Source organism: Rhinolophus sinicus, chromosome 15 (genome assembly GCF_057876585.1).
Source record: "Rhinolophus sinicus isolate RSI-liver-muscle chromosome 15, RSI-T2T, whole genome shotgun sequence".
Lineage (NCBI taxonomy): Eukaryota > Metazoa > Chordata > Mammalia > Chiroptera > Rhinolophidae > Rhinolophus > Rhinolophus sinicus.
The window spans coordinates 80,382,671-80,396,138 of NC_142515.1; the positions used below are offsets into that span (position 1 = coordinate 80,382,671).

Genomic DNA, 13,468 nt, shown 5'->3' on the forward strand with positions numbered 1-13,468 from the left:
TAAATAGTCATTTAGAAACTTTCTAGTTTTCTGAGCTTTCTGTTTAGGAACTATAATGGGGAATGTATTCAGGATGTAAAAAATGATTACTTTTTACCCTTCCTATATCTGTCTTTTTTTATCAGTCTCTGACATTATATATCTGTAAAGGAAATAAATCCTATCTTTTTAAGTTGTTTTAACTATCACAACACTCTATACACACAGGTACGGAATATATAATTTTTTAATGGATTGCTTTCTCACTATTGTTACACATTTTTATTCATGGTATTTCCTGAGTATTCTATAATAGAGTGACTTTCCCAAATCATGCCATTACACAAAGCCTGTCACTGAACTTCACAAAACTTAAGTAGGTTTGTTTTTAAAGTATTATAACAGATGGAGAGAAAGAAATAGATATACTGGTATGTTTTCTATTTACATTTAAGTAAAAATACCTTCTTTCTAACAGACACAATCTGTATAAGTTAGTGTCATTATCTCTGAAAGGTCATTATACAGTTTGATGATCTGTTTAAAGAAGGATGTGACACTGAAAATGGAACACCTTCCAGAAAAGTGCTGGGTGAGACCACAGGAATATTAAAATATTCCATATAATCCCAGCATTACCTTAGAAAAACATTATCTTCTCTTAATGATTAGGCGATATCATGTTTCATTGTTAAGGGATAGTTTTGTGATTATCAAAAAAACAACAACAAAAAAACACTTATAATACAATTGCTGATTGTAAGAGCTTTCATTACAATCATAGTATCTTTATGACCTATAATATTAAAAATGTAGGCCTTTTGTGTTACATATAATTATGGGCTAAGAGTACAATCATTACAATATTCATTAAATTTGTTGCATTTACTATAAATAATTTCCATAAAATTGCTATTATATTAATAATACCTTCCAATAGTTAACAATATCATACAGATAGTTTTCTACACAAATGCAATTGTTCCTAGTACAACCTAGTTCCTTTATAGACAATGTTTTACTATTTCACTATTGAATACTTTTTATTGATGATTCAGATTTCTGGACTGCAGAATTTTATTTATCAGAATAATATACTGGCTACCTTGCCTTCCTTAGCAACATCAACTTATATCCAGCAAACCAGTATCATTTTTCCTTGTGATAGGTGCAAGCAGCGGTATTCTAGGCCAGATTCTTATTTACTGAAATTGCTAGAAATCATTATTCAGTCTGTGCGTCTGCTGTGCTGTTATAAAAATAACATTATTCATACATATTTTCATTCTTTAAATTTTTTTTTCAGTTTCCAGCTCTACCATTCCACCATCAACAATAATTATATTTTGAGGGAAATTCCTATATACATATAACCAATTTAATTATCTTATTGATGCTTGAAAGATGGTATACCATTAAAAATATTTTCTGCTATTGCTACATAGTTTAAGTACTAGTTCAAGTATTATTTAGTCAAATCCATGCATTCTCATAGTATGAGGGTGAGGATAGGAGTTGGTAGACCAGATTGATTGATTAATTGGTAAAATGGTAATAATAATTGGTATATTTTTATAGAATTTAAGACCTGGGACAGATATTGCAGTTGGATGAGTTTCTCTAAACACACTGGTATGTCAGTTACTTTCAATTTTTATTTATGCTATTCTTTTTGTCCACCTCCCATCTGTCATCTCCCAAAGTCCAAATCCACTCATCCTGAAGATTAATTCAATCGCTACCATCTTCATAAAGTGTGTTTGATTCCCAAAGTTGGATGTTATATTCTCAATTCACTTAATATCTTATGTAGGCCTCTTTATGATATTTATCCCCTTCTATCTTGTTAGATCCTATTAAATATAATAATATAATATAATATAAATAATTTCTTCTTTAATGAACCTTAATATCTTTTCCTTGTCATCCTGAGCACACAAAACAATGCTGATACAGAGTTACGTTTAGTGGAAAACACATAGACTTTACAATTATTTTTACATACATTTGATTATAATCTCGGTCACCTAATTCTTAACTTCTCAACTTTTCTGTGTTTCAGTTTCTTGATATAAATGTAGAATAATAGTGCTGCTTTCTTATTATCTTTGAAAAATAGTATAGCCTTGTGAATAATTTTAAAGGATAACTGAGTCATAGCATCTTGTACCCATTTAAGTAGAAATGCAAATTAATTAAATATGAGCACACTGATATCTTGCCTTAAAGTTTATAATGGGCAACTATTTCACAAATATTGATTTGCTCGTATCAAGTATTTCATAAAATGTAATTCAATGCTTTAATACAAAGTTATCATGTGATAAGTAAATTACTATCCTTATTAATATGGATTATCAGAGATTAACTATTTTCCCCAATTTCAGACCACTGATAAATGTAAGCCGCATACTTAAAAAAAAAGTATATATATATATACCAAATACAAAAAGTATATATATATATGCCAAATACAAATCCTATCCCCCACCTTTTGGGAAAGCTATAGATGGTATACCATACTAAATATATATATATATATATATATATATATATATATATATATATATATATATACACACACACACACACACATACATATATATGTGTATATATACACATATATACATATATAGAGACATATACATACACGTATATATGTATACATATATGTATATATTCTATATATGGCACATATATGGTATAATACATATATATGATATGTAATATATGGAATATATTATCCCTATATATTTGGAAAGCAATATGTAATACATGTGTATATATAATGTATTAGATATATATGTATTCAATACACAATGTGTATGCATATATATATAAAATAGTGCTGAAATAAATCCTGTTAACTTTGATTCTTTGGTGATTTTCAAATATAAACCAGTTAATTTTTTTCTCTTTTTCTTCCAGTCAGCTTCTAAACATTTTTTTTCAGGTTTATTTCTCTTAGTCCTTTGTCTTTGAACTCTTTTTAAAAGAATAACCTGGCAGACAATTTTTTTTAAAGAAAATTATTCTCATAATTCTGCTTTATAAACCACACACAATCAATTTTAGGAAGTCTTTAAGCATATACAAATTATTCCTAAGTAGCTTAACATTAATATAATTTCAATTCTAATGCTAACCATTGTCATTAAAGCATATACAAAGTCCTATTAACCTACTTTGGTTTCCCAATAAAGGAAAAATAAAGTCACTATGTAAATAATCAAATTGTTTTTGATATTCGGCGACAGTTATTCACGTGCTGTTCCTACTCTAAAACAATTTTGAAAGAGACATTTTGGAATTAGTATCTTAAAGTAGAATCATCGCTACCAAATATTTCCAGCTTTTCATTTTAGAACTAATAAATCCCTAGCTTTTACATATGTTTCAATACAGCCAAACACTTAAATTATCTAGATTATCTCAATTACATGACTTATTTTTAGAAACAGATTGCATTCTGAGATCAAGCAAACATACCGTATTGTCTAAAAGAAAAAGGGGAAAGCAACAAAGAGTATTTAGAGAATAAAGCTTATACTCACGGAATGCTCTATAAAATTCTTCAAGAGCCAGGTGCCTGTCAGAGTCAAAATCGTCGTATTTCAGTAGATCATACAAAGTACAGTCTGAAAGATCCTTGCCAAGTTCTTCCTGTTTTATCACCTGACAAAAAAATTATAACCATACAATTATATCTTTGTCTTAACATTTCTATAGTCTATTGTAATAATCACCTAATAGATCATTTTAAGTGTGCAGTTGGGCAAGGAACTGAATCTATGAAAAATCTGGTTTTCAGTTACTGGACAATTATTTGTAACAGTTTCAAAGGTATAAAGTTATAAAGTTAAAACAGGTATTTAGAATTTAGTCCAAACTTCCTAATACAAAAATCTCACAGGACACAGAAAATCTGAACATTAAAAGGATATTTTGCATTTTACTCATGTACTTTTCTCCACTTATATTGACTCAAGGAAAGGAATGGAAATTGCCTCCTATGTCTCAATGACCTATGTCAAAATAAACCAGGGCTCTTTCCGAACAAAACCAGTGAGGTAGTTTGTTCTGGCTTTCGTCCTTGTATTATTTGTGAAAAATGAAGTTAGACTTTTTTTTCTCCTCTGCCTAAACTCCTCCCCAGCTGGAAGTGAAGCCATTTGGGATTGTGCATTAACTCCCTCAGTCACAAAGGAGCTATTAAGCAAATGACTGTTTCCAGAAGCCAGATAGAATTAATGTGCCGATTGATGATGAAAATCAAGCCAAGCGTGGGTGAGGAAAATCATCAAAGTGCTTTTCTATTCTGTGCTCTGCTATGGACTGAGGCTGTAGCTTTTTTATACTCTACTGCTTTGGACTATTGCTTGTCATAGAAAAGGGCTCACCAAGATTTTTCAAACATCCCTATTCATTCTGGGTAGCTGCATAGCTGCTTCATGGCCTTTCATGTTCTCCCACACACAGACACAATAGTTCACATTGCTTGTAGTTTTTTAAAAGGTTGTGCAGTGTAATCAGACAACACAGGCTCTGAGGCCAGCCAGCTCTGGGTTCAGTTTCTGCCCATGCCACCTAATATCTCTGTAAACTCTGGCAAATCATTTAATATGTCCTCCATTGGAAATTGAAGATAGTGACATCTATCCCTCATTGTTGTGAAGATTTTACACACACACACACACACACACACACACACACACACACATTATCAGTGCAAGAAAACATAGTATGCCTTCAAAAAGTAATCATTTAACGTTAAAAATAGTGACCTTTTATATACATATATATATTAATGTGCTTCTTATTCAAATGATTCACTGCAGATTTCCACACCTGCTTGTGCTTTTGGTTCATGCATTCACAATGTATTGTTGTTTCTTTTGGTAAGCAATATGTTTCATACTTTCTTTGTTATATCAATGGCGCATTGTTGATTCTAATCTCTAAAGATTCTCAGATGTTTTGAGCTCTCTTTTTAACCCTTCTTGAAAGAGTTCTATGCTAAAAGTTCAGTCACATCTAAGTGTGGATGAGCTGTTGAGACAACTTTGAGGATGGAGCTTAGCACATGAGTTACTAGAACCTCCAGCCCCATCTCTAGTCACTCGAGTTGTGATATGAAATGATAGCATACACACCGCTAAATAAAACTTCTGCAATACAATGGGTTCTCTATTCTTTTATATCATATTCAAATTTCATTACCCAAGCTATCCTGCCTTGGCAGGAGGAAGCAAAACATGTATCTGCTTTAACTGGTCCATATTGCTGGTAGTGAGTATTAAGCCCTACACTTGAGGACCATGCAACACCTGGAGAGATTAACAAAACTACCTCAAGTCTGAAGCCATCTCTCCTATAAGCCTAATGAAGAAACAAATACTGCTTTTCTGCTTAGAAAGCAACAGAGCGCTCAGTCATTCTCCATCTGTTATTTGTTAGATCATGGAAAATGACTTTTCCTGGGTGGGACGGGAGACTGTGTTTGATCTTACCTCACTCTGCTCTTCCTAAAATACTATCATTGTGGTAATTTTAAGATGCATTGAAACTAGGCTTTGGTCAGTTATTTCAATAATATATTTAGTGGCTTTTATTCTCATAACTTTTTGTAATGAGATGAAGATAGAAAAGAAAGTTGGGGGAAAAGGTTTCATAATTTTATCCTATTTATTTCTGTTCTAATATTTTACTCAAACCATGTATGAGACCAAGAGAACAAACTTCTACCTTTCTCCTAAGTGCTGGCTCTGGCATAAGACTAGCTTGATCAAGAGTGGATCATGATTATAAGACTTAAGCTGGGCATGCAGTTTACGGTCTGGTTAGCGACCTTTCTAAAAAACCCTGTTACCTAAAGTGGGTCATTCCCATGTACAGGAGAGAGGTGATTCATTCTCTCATTAATCAATATTTCAAATACATGTTTTCCTCATTTATTCCATTTTTGGTCAATGACACAGCCTACTTAAAACATGCTTCCTCATAACTTTTTCTCTCCTATAAGTTTCCTGATGGGACATTACCATAGTCTGGAATGTTCCAAAGGAGGGAAGAACTTTCCTATGAGCTTTCAGCAGCATGGAAAAATTGCTTTGGCTATCCAGGGTTTTGATAGCTTTAAAGTGTTGAGTGTTGGACTGTCAGGAAAGTACACATATAAGTAGATTTCCTTCCCAAGTGCAAAGTAATACATTAAGCATTTTTTGGCACAGGAGATCCAAACTTGTAGGGCTTTGATAGTTAACTGAATTTTCATTTTTTATGTTGGACACTTATTTCACAAACCTCCCACTTAGGCTTCTCAAAACATATGAACGTGTTACTTCTGAACTAGTGATTCATGACAGGACCAGTCACTGAGTATATTGCCACTTAAATATCTATGATAAAGCTTCAGTCTAAGAGACCACTCATAATTTCATGTTTTCTATTATGGAATATTGAAAATGTTTCCCACACTGACTAGTTGTTTTGGTGAATTTGTTAAGATTACAATAAATGACATATTTTATACGTTTGTCTTCTTGATTAAAGATCAAGTAACAAGTAACATGGGCTCCAAAAAGGTTAGAGTCAGTATGATAAGATAGAAATATCATCAGAATGCATGTCATCAAGGGAGCTCAAACATATAATATCCAAGAGGGAAATATTTAACATCGATGTAATAGAACTGCATGTGAAATCCAAGAGGGAAATATTTAACATCGATGTAATAAAGTTGCATGTGAAATTATAATAATAAAGATAGATGATTTAATATTTTGGTACTGTGGTATTTTTTGTTTCAAAAAAGAAAATTAAAAAGAAAATAAACCTGTCCCTCTCCAAAGTACACTATTCTCTTTATTATCCTCTTTCATTCCTTTATTGAATCATCCATTCAATGAATCATTTTTGACTGTCTACTCTGTGTCAGACAATGTTCTAGTTTCCGAAAACAGCCACCAGGAAGAAATACAAAATCTCCTCCCTGTGGAATTTACGTTCTAGTGAAGGAAGGCAAATAAATATACAAGTTAAACACAGAATATGTCAGATGATGATAAGTTATGTAAAAATAAATAAAACTGGAAAGAGAAATACAAAGTGCCAGAAGTATGCATCTCCTGCTATAGAGATATATGGATATCAGATTTCTGAAGATATAGCATGACTTGGGAATCTAAATTATTATACTGATTCTCGTAAAAGATATGATATATAGAGGATTGATTCTGATGGTCTCAAGGTAGGTCATGGTGATGAGACCATGGGTGTGAGGGGATAAGAGGACAGAAGAGTACAATCTGCCAGTTCTGTTTTTTTATTTTATTTTTACTTTGCACTCCTTGGTGGAGACAGGAAAAAAATGGCAAATGTAAATTCATGAACAGACATATCACTCATAGCTTTGAGCTATCCGATCTCTTTCCTTTTCAAACTATTTTTCCCAAACTAATGATGACCATGTCAAAGACACAATGGTCTTAGTGGAATTAGAGCTCAGGAATCCTCTATTTCAAAGAAAGTTGATCATATTTGTGAAATTGAGGAGAGGTAGACCTATTCACTTCTCTACTTGGTAAATGTGCAGATTACATCACAGTCTAAGTGTCAGACAATAAAAATACTCCTTTGGTAGGAATACCCAAGCATTAGCTTTGAGCTTCTCTCGCATATGCAACATTCGTTGGATCTTCTACTATTTAGTCTGAACGTTTTGTTGCCTACTTTCTTCTTCCTTTCTCCTTCTCTCCCTTCTATGCCTCCGTGGAGTTAATATTCTAGAGAGGATGAGTGGGAAGATGTAATCAAAAAATTAAATAAACAAGATAATTACAGATTGTCAACAGCGCTTTAAAAATAAACAAAGTGAAAGGATCGAGTATATAATTAGTATTATAATTATAATTGTTTAATCATGTATAACTGATGGTATCTTGCAATAGGTACATTAAAAAAACTAATTAAGTGAAAATAATTAAATCTTCTAAGTTCTCTTTTAGGTTTTTAAAATGCCTAATAGGTTAGAAATTGTTAAAAATATAAAATAGGACCAACATCAATTGCTTAAGAATACCAATTAAAGAGATAACATTATTAAAACTCTAGTGGGGAGAAAAGTATTTCATTTTTTAAGGCACTTTATAGGGCTCACAGGAGTTCTCTGAACATGTGTTCCAGATTTTCCAATGTACCTTGTCATTCTAAAGGAAAGATGTTACAGATATGCTTAACATTTTTTAAAACTAAATTTTAATTTTTCAGTTGTCTTGTGCATATTATGAGCAGCATGTTGTTTTTTTTTAAATCTGAAACTAGTTACTAATGTTTCCAGCTACAATTAAAAGTACTTGTTAATTGTTGCCCGGAACTGTACCAAAACCAACAATCACAGGTTTTATCTTTCTCTAAGTGCCAATTGTTGCTGTTATTATTATTCTGAATTATTTAGTACTGGTAAGGAAATTCCCAGTGCTACCAGGGTCTTTCCATTGGCATTGCCAAAGCCACTCTAAATCAAACACTTGGTTTCTGCTGCCTTATTTTGAATACCTAATAAGTTTATAAGTGTTTACAATGTTAAATAGGATTAATTACCATGACATTCCCTGGACTTATCAAGTGAGGACTTATCATTTTCTTTGTCCATACAAGTACTTACTGATTTGTATTTAATTTGTCCCCAATAAAATAGCTCTTGATCTATGAGACAAAACAATTCTTACAAATCTCATGGTAAATGAAAATTCTGACGAACCACCAGAACCTTTTTAAAAATCATTAAAATTGTAATAGGCTTTATCGAGTCAAAATAGATATTAAGTGTCCATTCACTATGTAACTTTTCTAATAATGTTTAAAGAAAATTGTTATGTAAAAAGGTTATAAAACACCATTCGCGTGCCCATACTGTTAGCTTAAAAATATCTAGTCTTATTTATTCCTGCTTTTTATTTAATTTTTGTAAATGCATTCACATATGGTAGTCATTGAGCAAATGGCTTTTTAAGGCAAATATGTATAACATAATCATCTAAATCCTGTGAACAAGTAGTTCTTTTTATTATTTTAATAAAGAGTTGGTATGTGTGCACATTAGGGGAATATTTCATTCTAATATGCATTCCTAATGTGAATCAGCTTATTAAGATGACAAAATCTAAATGAAGAAAAAGCTAAATCAATATACTCAATACAGCTGTTTATTTAAATTCAGAATCACAAGGGGATGGTTTTGCTTACTTAAATTCTACCAGCGGTTATTTTATAAAATGGGGAGACACCTAATGAGCAAATTTTTCAAGCTCTAAGAACCACTTCACCTCAAGAATCCTATATTTACTGCTTTTAAATGAATTAAACAAGGAGGAGTTGGCTCTAATGTGGTGATGCCTACATAAGTAAACCAAAATGTAGGCTTCTAAATACCTCAGGTTACTAAATTGAAACCTAAGGATAACCAATCACAAGTAGCCATTTGGTTTTAAGCCATAGTCAGTCAATAATTTCCGCAGTTTGCTCTCTCCTTTCCGCTATAAAAGTTTTTCTTTGTTTTGTTTTGTTTTTTGTTTGTTTGCTTGTTTGTTTTTCTGTAGTTTCCCTCTGCAGAATGCCTCTAACCTTTTCTGGTTTGATATCCCATTTCAAAATGATCTTTGCTAGAGCAAACACTTAAAATTTTAATGTGCCTCAGTTGGTCTTTTAACAGTGCTAACAAACTCAAGAGTGCCATTGCAGAAAGTGAAGTCTGCCTGTGTATCATCTCATCTTCCCCTGAGGATCAAATATTTAGGACAATGATGCAAGAAACAGTTGCCTATTCTCCTCTAATAGATGATTTGGACAAATTCCTCTGTGCTTCATATACTGATTTACCTCTGAGATCCTATAAAATTCAAGTCGTTTCATACTGCTGTGCACATTTCCCAATCTGACCCAATCTCTATTCTTTTCCAACTCAAACCCATCAAAGTGCCTTCTGGAAATCCTCATCTCTGATCAGAAAATTCTCTTTTACCTTCCATTTCTTAAAACAAACAAACAAACAACAAAAAAATTTTTCTTCATGATATTGGTTTTAGAAAATTCCAGTTCCCTGTTAAGAAAACCATTTATCCAATAATTTTAATAACTGGAGGATAATTTTCTCCATGATCTATTCTACCCCAGTGCAAGGAAATGGTTAATAAAAATGGTTCCTTATTGGCACTGATGGATTATTTCCTTTTCTCAAACCAATCTTCACCAGATAGATAGGTAGATAGGTAGATAAATTATAGATAGGTAGGTAGGTAGATAGATAGGTAGATAGACAGAACCTACTTTTGAATTTCAGGCCTTTCAGCTACATGATTTCCTCCTATTCTCAACCCATAATTTATGAATGGATAAAGCTCCTGATTCACAGTATTTCTGTCCACGTTATTTTTTCTTTGAATATTCCTAGTAACTTCAATATCCATCTGAATAAATTACAATGAAGAGTTCTATGCTCCTTTACATAACGAATGATCATTAACCTTCTTTTTCAATGACCCTTTCCTACATGTCAGCTTGCCAGGAGGAAGATGTCAATGCCTTCTGTCATGTCATCCTGGAATCCTAATTTCAGGCACGACATGTTCAGGTCTGTTTCAGGAATATAATATTTTCTTAACATCTCAATGTGTTACTACGGAATTGAGTGCCTGACCACACTAGTCATATATACAACACTTAGTGGAGATACAAAGATGCCTTGGTCAAGTTTGTGACCATGCCTCAAAGAAATAAAATTATGTACACGTTTGTTAAGACTTTTGCATTGGGCTATTATTCAATGAGATATCATTGAAAAATTCAACTAATTTGGAGCCTATTGCTACCAGAACAATTTCCACTGCAGCTAGCATTATTCAAGCTCAGATTTGACAATAGGTCCAAAGAGTACTGAATTTTTACTGTTGGAGAACACAGCCTAAGGAAGGAAAGAGAGAGATCCAAATAACAGAAATAAACCTCAGACACTGTTTAGACTTAGAGAATGGAACTAAAGTAGAACACCACACAAGCAAGTTTTCACACCTTATCAGAATGGTCCTCAGGAAAAGCTAGAACATTTGTTTTTGCCTTTAATAGGCAGAGTTGTTTACTGGAAGAGACCATTTAGTTCTATACCTTTATTTTGAGTAGGATCCAGGGAATATGGTACAGATTCAAGAAGATACAGGACAACCTAGAACTAAATAAATAAAATGTCCATCTATCCATTTTCAGTAGAGAAGATAGACAGTTAAAAACATACATGCACAACATGATGTTAAATGTAACTGGAATCTTACCTTCGTCATACAGCGATTAAGACACTTAAAGAGGGAACCGTGACAATCTGTTCTATTCCTGTAAAAATCAAGTTTGATTGATTGACTCTACACTACCAGTCAGTTCCATATCCTTTGGGGAGGCAGAAATTATCCAAGTTTAAAAGCGGGCCTGATATACACTTGAGGAAAGCGATACACAGGATTTTACCTGGCTCAAGGGGTATAAAATTTATGGCAGAAGCAAGAGGCCAGGAATGTCTGCTATTTTCTAAGACTGAATATATGTTTTCCCCCAGGGAAGACAGTGATAGATAATGGTTTTTGATGTTGGTGTTGTTATATTCTATAACTTGCCATTAGTTTTTTTTTTTTTTTTTTTAAATGGGTAAATCCTGGCAACTATGAAATGTGATGTATTTTGTTATACAAATTTAGAAGGTAAATCTAAAATAAAACCATATCATTTGTCATAATAAGGAATTTGGAACTCCGGAGAAAATTGATAAATTAAAGTTGAAAGAGAAACTTGGGCATGGCATCCATGGTATAAGAAAAGCAAGGCACATCATGGACCAAGTAGAAGGAATGGAAAAGCATTAAGAAGTGCTTCATCTAAACTGGATTTCAACTTGTGATTTGTGCAATATATGATGTAAACCCACTCTCACCTCCCTTACACATTTTCAGTTGATTCCACATTGCTTTTCGCAACCTAATGTGTGTGTGTGAGTATAGCTCAAAGAGAAATGAAATGGACACTTGTATTATAATAGCATAATAATAGTAAAATATAGTCAATTAATTTGTATATTTTTTTCGTAACATATGTATGTGTCCCCTTCTTCAAAACATTGCTTTCGTCATTTCTTATAAATTAATTTTGTGGGCAAGAGATCAGTACATTAAACTAGATATTTGATATGTTGATATATAGAGATATTTTAGTACAAGATATACCATCTCAAAATTATATATAATGTATGTAATATATAAATAATGTATATAATATTTATTTTAAGTTCACTTCGATTTAACATTATATCTGTAAAGCCATGGAAAGAAGTTGCCAACATCACAGTTTGCAGAATGACAATATTTACTTTTCTCTAGGATACAATTCAGGATTTAATAACATTCATGCTAGCTTTATGAGATAAGTAGATGAGTACTTCAAATTAGATGAGCAAAATAAATAACATGACATCATTTTTTTAATTGCATAGAATAAACAAAACTGTTTCGCTCCTTTTGCAATACAATACTTCATTGTAAGAAAATTGCATCAAAACTTTTTGCATATTTACTACTGAGTATATATATTTTGGGTTTATAGTGACTACTAACTAATATTTGATTTGTTCTCACTACGATCTAACCAAAGCATTAAAAAAAAGTAAAGGCTGTGCATGATGGAAATAATCAATTGCTCATCCACTAATGCAAATATATGTGCCCTCTTTATTTCCACTATCATCACAGCATACTCACAAATACTACATTTGGAAATGTAATTGTGACTAACAATTACATTGTGCTTTATAAGTGCTAGCCATGTTTCTAAGAATCTTATATAGTCTAAACAATATAAATATCACATCACATTGATGTACTAGGTACTATTATCATTGTCAATATGTAGAAAAGGAAACTAAGACAGAGACAGTTTAAGTAACTTGCTAAAATTTACAAAAGTAAGTAATACAGATGTGATTTGAACCCAAGATTTGTAATCAAAGTTCTTAACCACTATGTCATGATAAAAAAAAAAAAGAGAGAGACAGATAATTGTTGAAAATATCCTAGGACTTCATCAATTTAAGGCCAGTCAATCCTTTGCTATTTGAAACATTCTCTTTTGACTTTTGAAATGCACATTCCATCTTAATTTTTGTTGATTTCCCTTCTTATTACCTGTTTCTTCCAGATCCTCAAATGTCAATGACAAATCTGATAGTGCTCTAACATTAGTTTTATCAACTTCATAAAACATCACTCTTCGGAAAGTTCAAAATTTCATTTTGTAATACATTTGCATTTTATTGTAGGATGTTTTTAACATACATAAATCAGCCTTACACTGAAACACCCAGTGGCAGTTATAGGCAGTCTTATCGAGCTAGAATGGTAAAGGGTAGATCTACTGAGATCTATTTATATGTGGTTGGTTCATTTTACAAATATTT

At 32.2% G+C, this 13,468-nt stretch overlaps 1 protein-coding gene across 5 annotated transcripts in view; it reads right to left on the minus strand.

Moving 5' to 3' along the window:
* FSTL5 (follistatin like 5) overlaps window positions 1-13,468 on the minus strand; it is a 639,519-nt gene that overhangs the window by 287,870 nt on the left and 338,181 nt on the right. For all 5 annotated transcript variants that reach the window (XM_074337776.2, XM_074337777.2, XM_074337780.2 and 2 more), the window contains one exon: window positions 3,534-3,654. In XM_074337776.2, coding sequence (XP_074193877.2) covers window positions 3,534-3,654 — 121 coding nt within the window. The remainder of the gene's footprint in view (window positions 1-3,533; window positions 3,655-13,468) is intronic.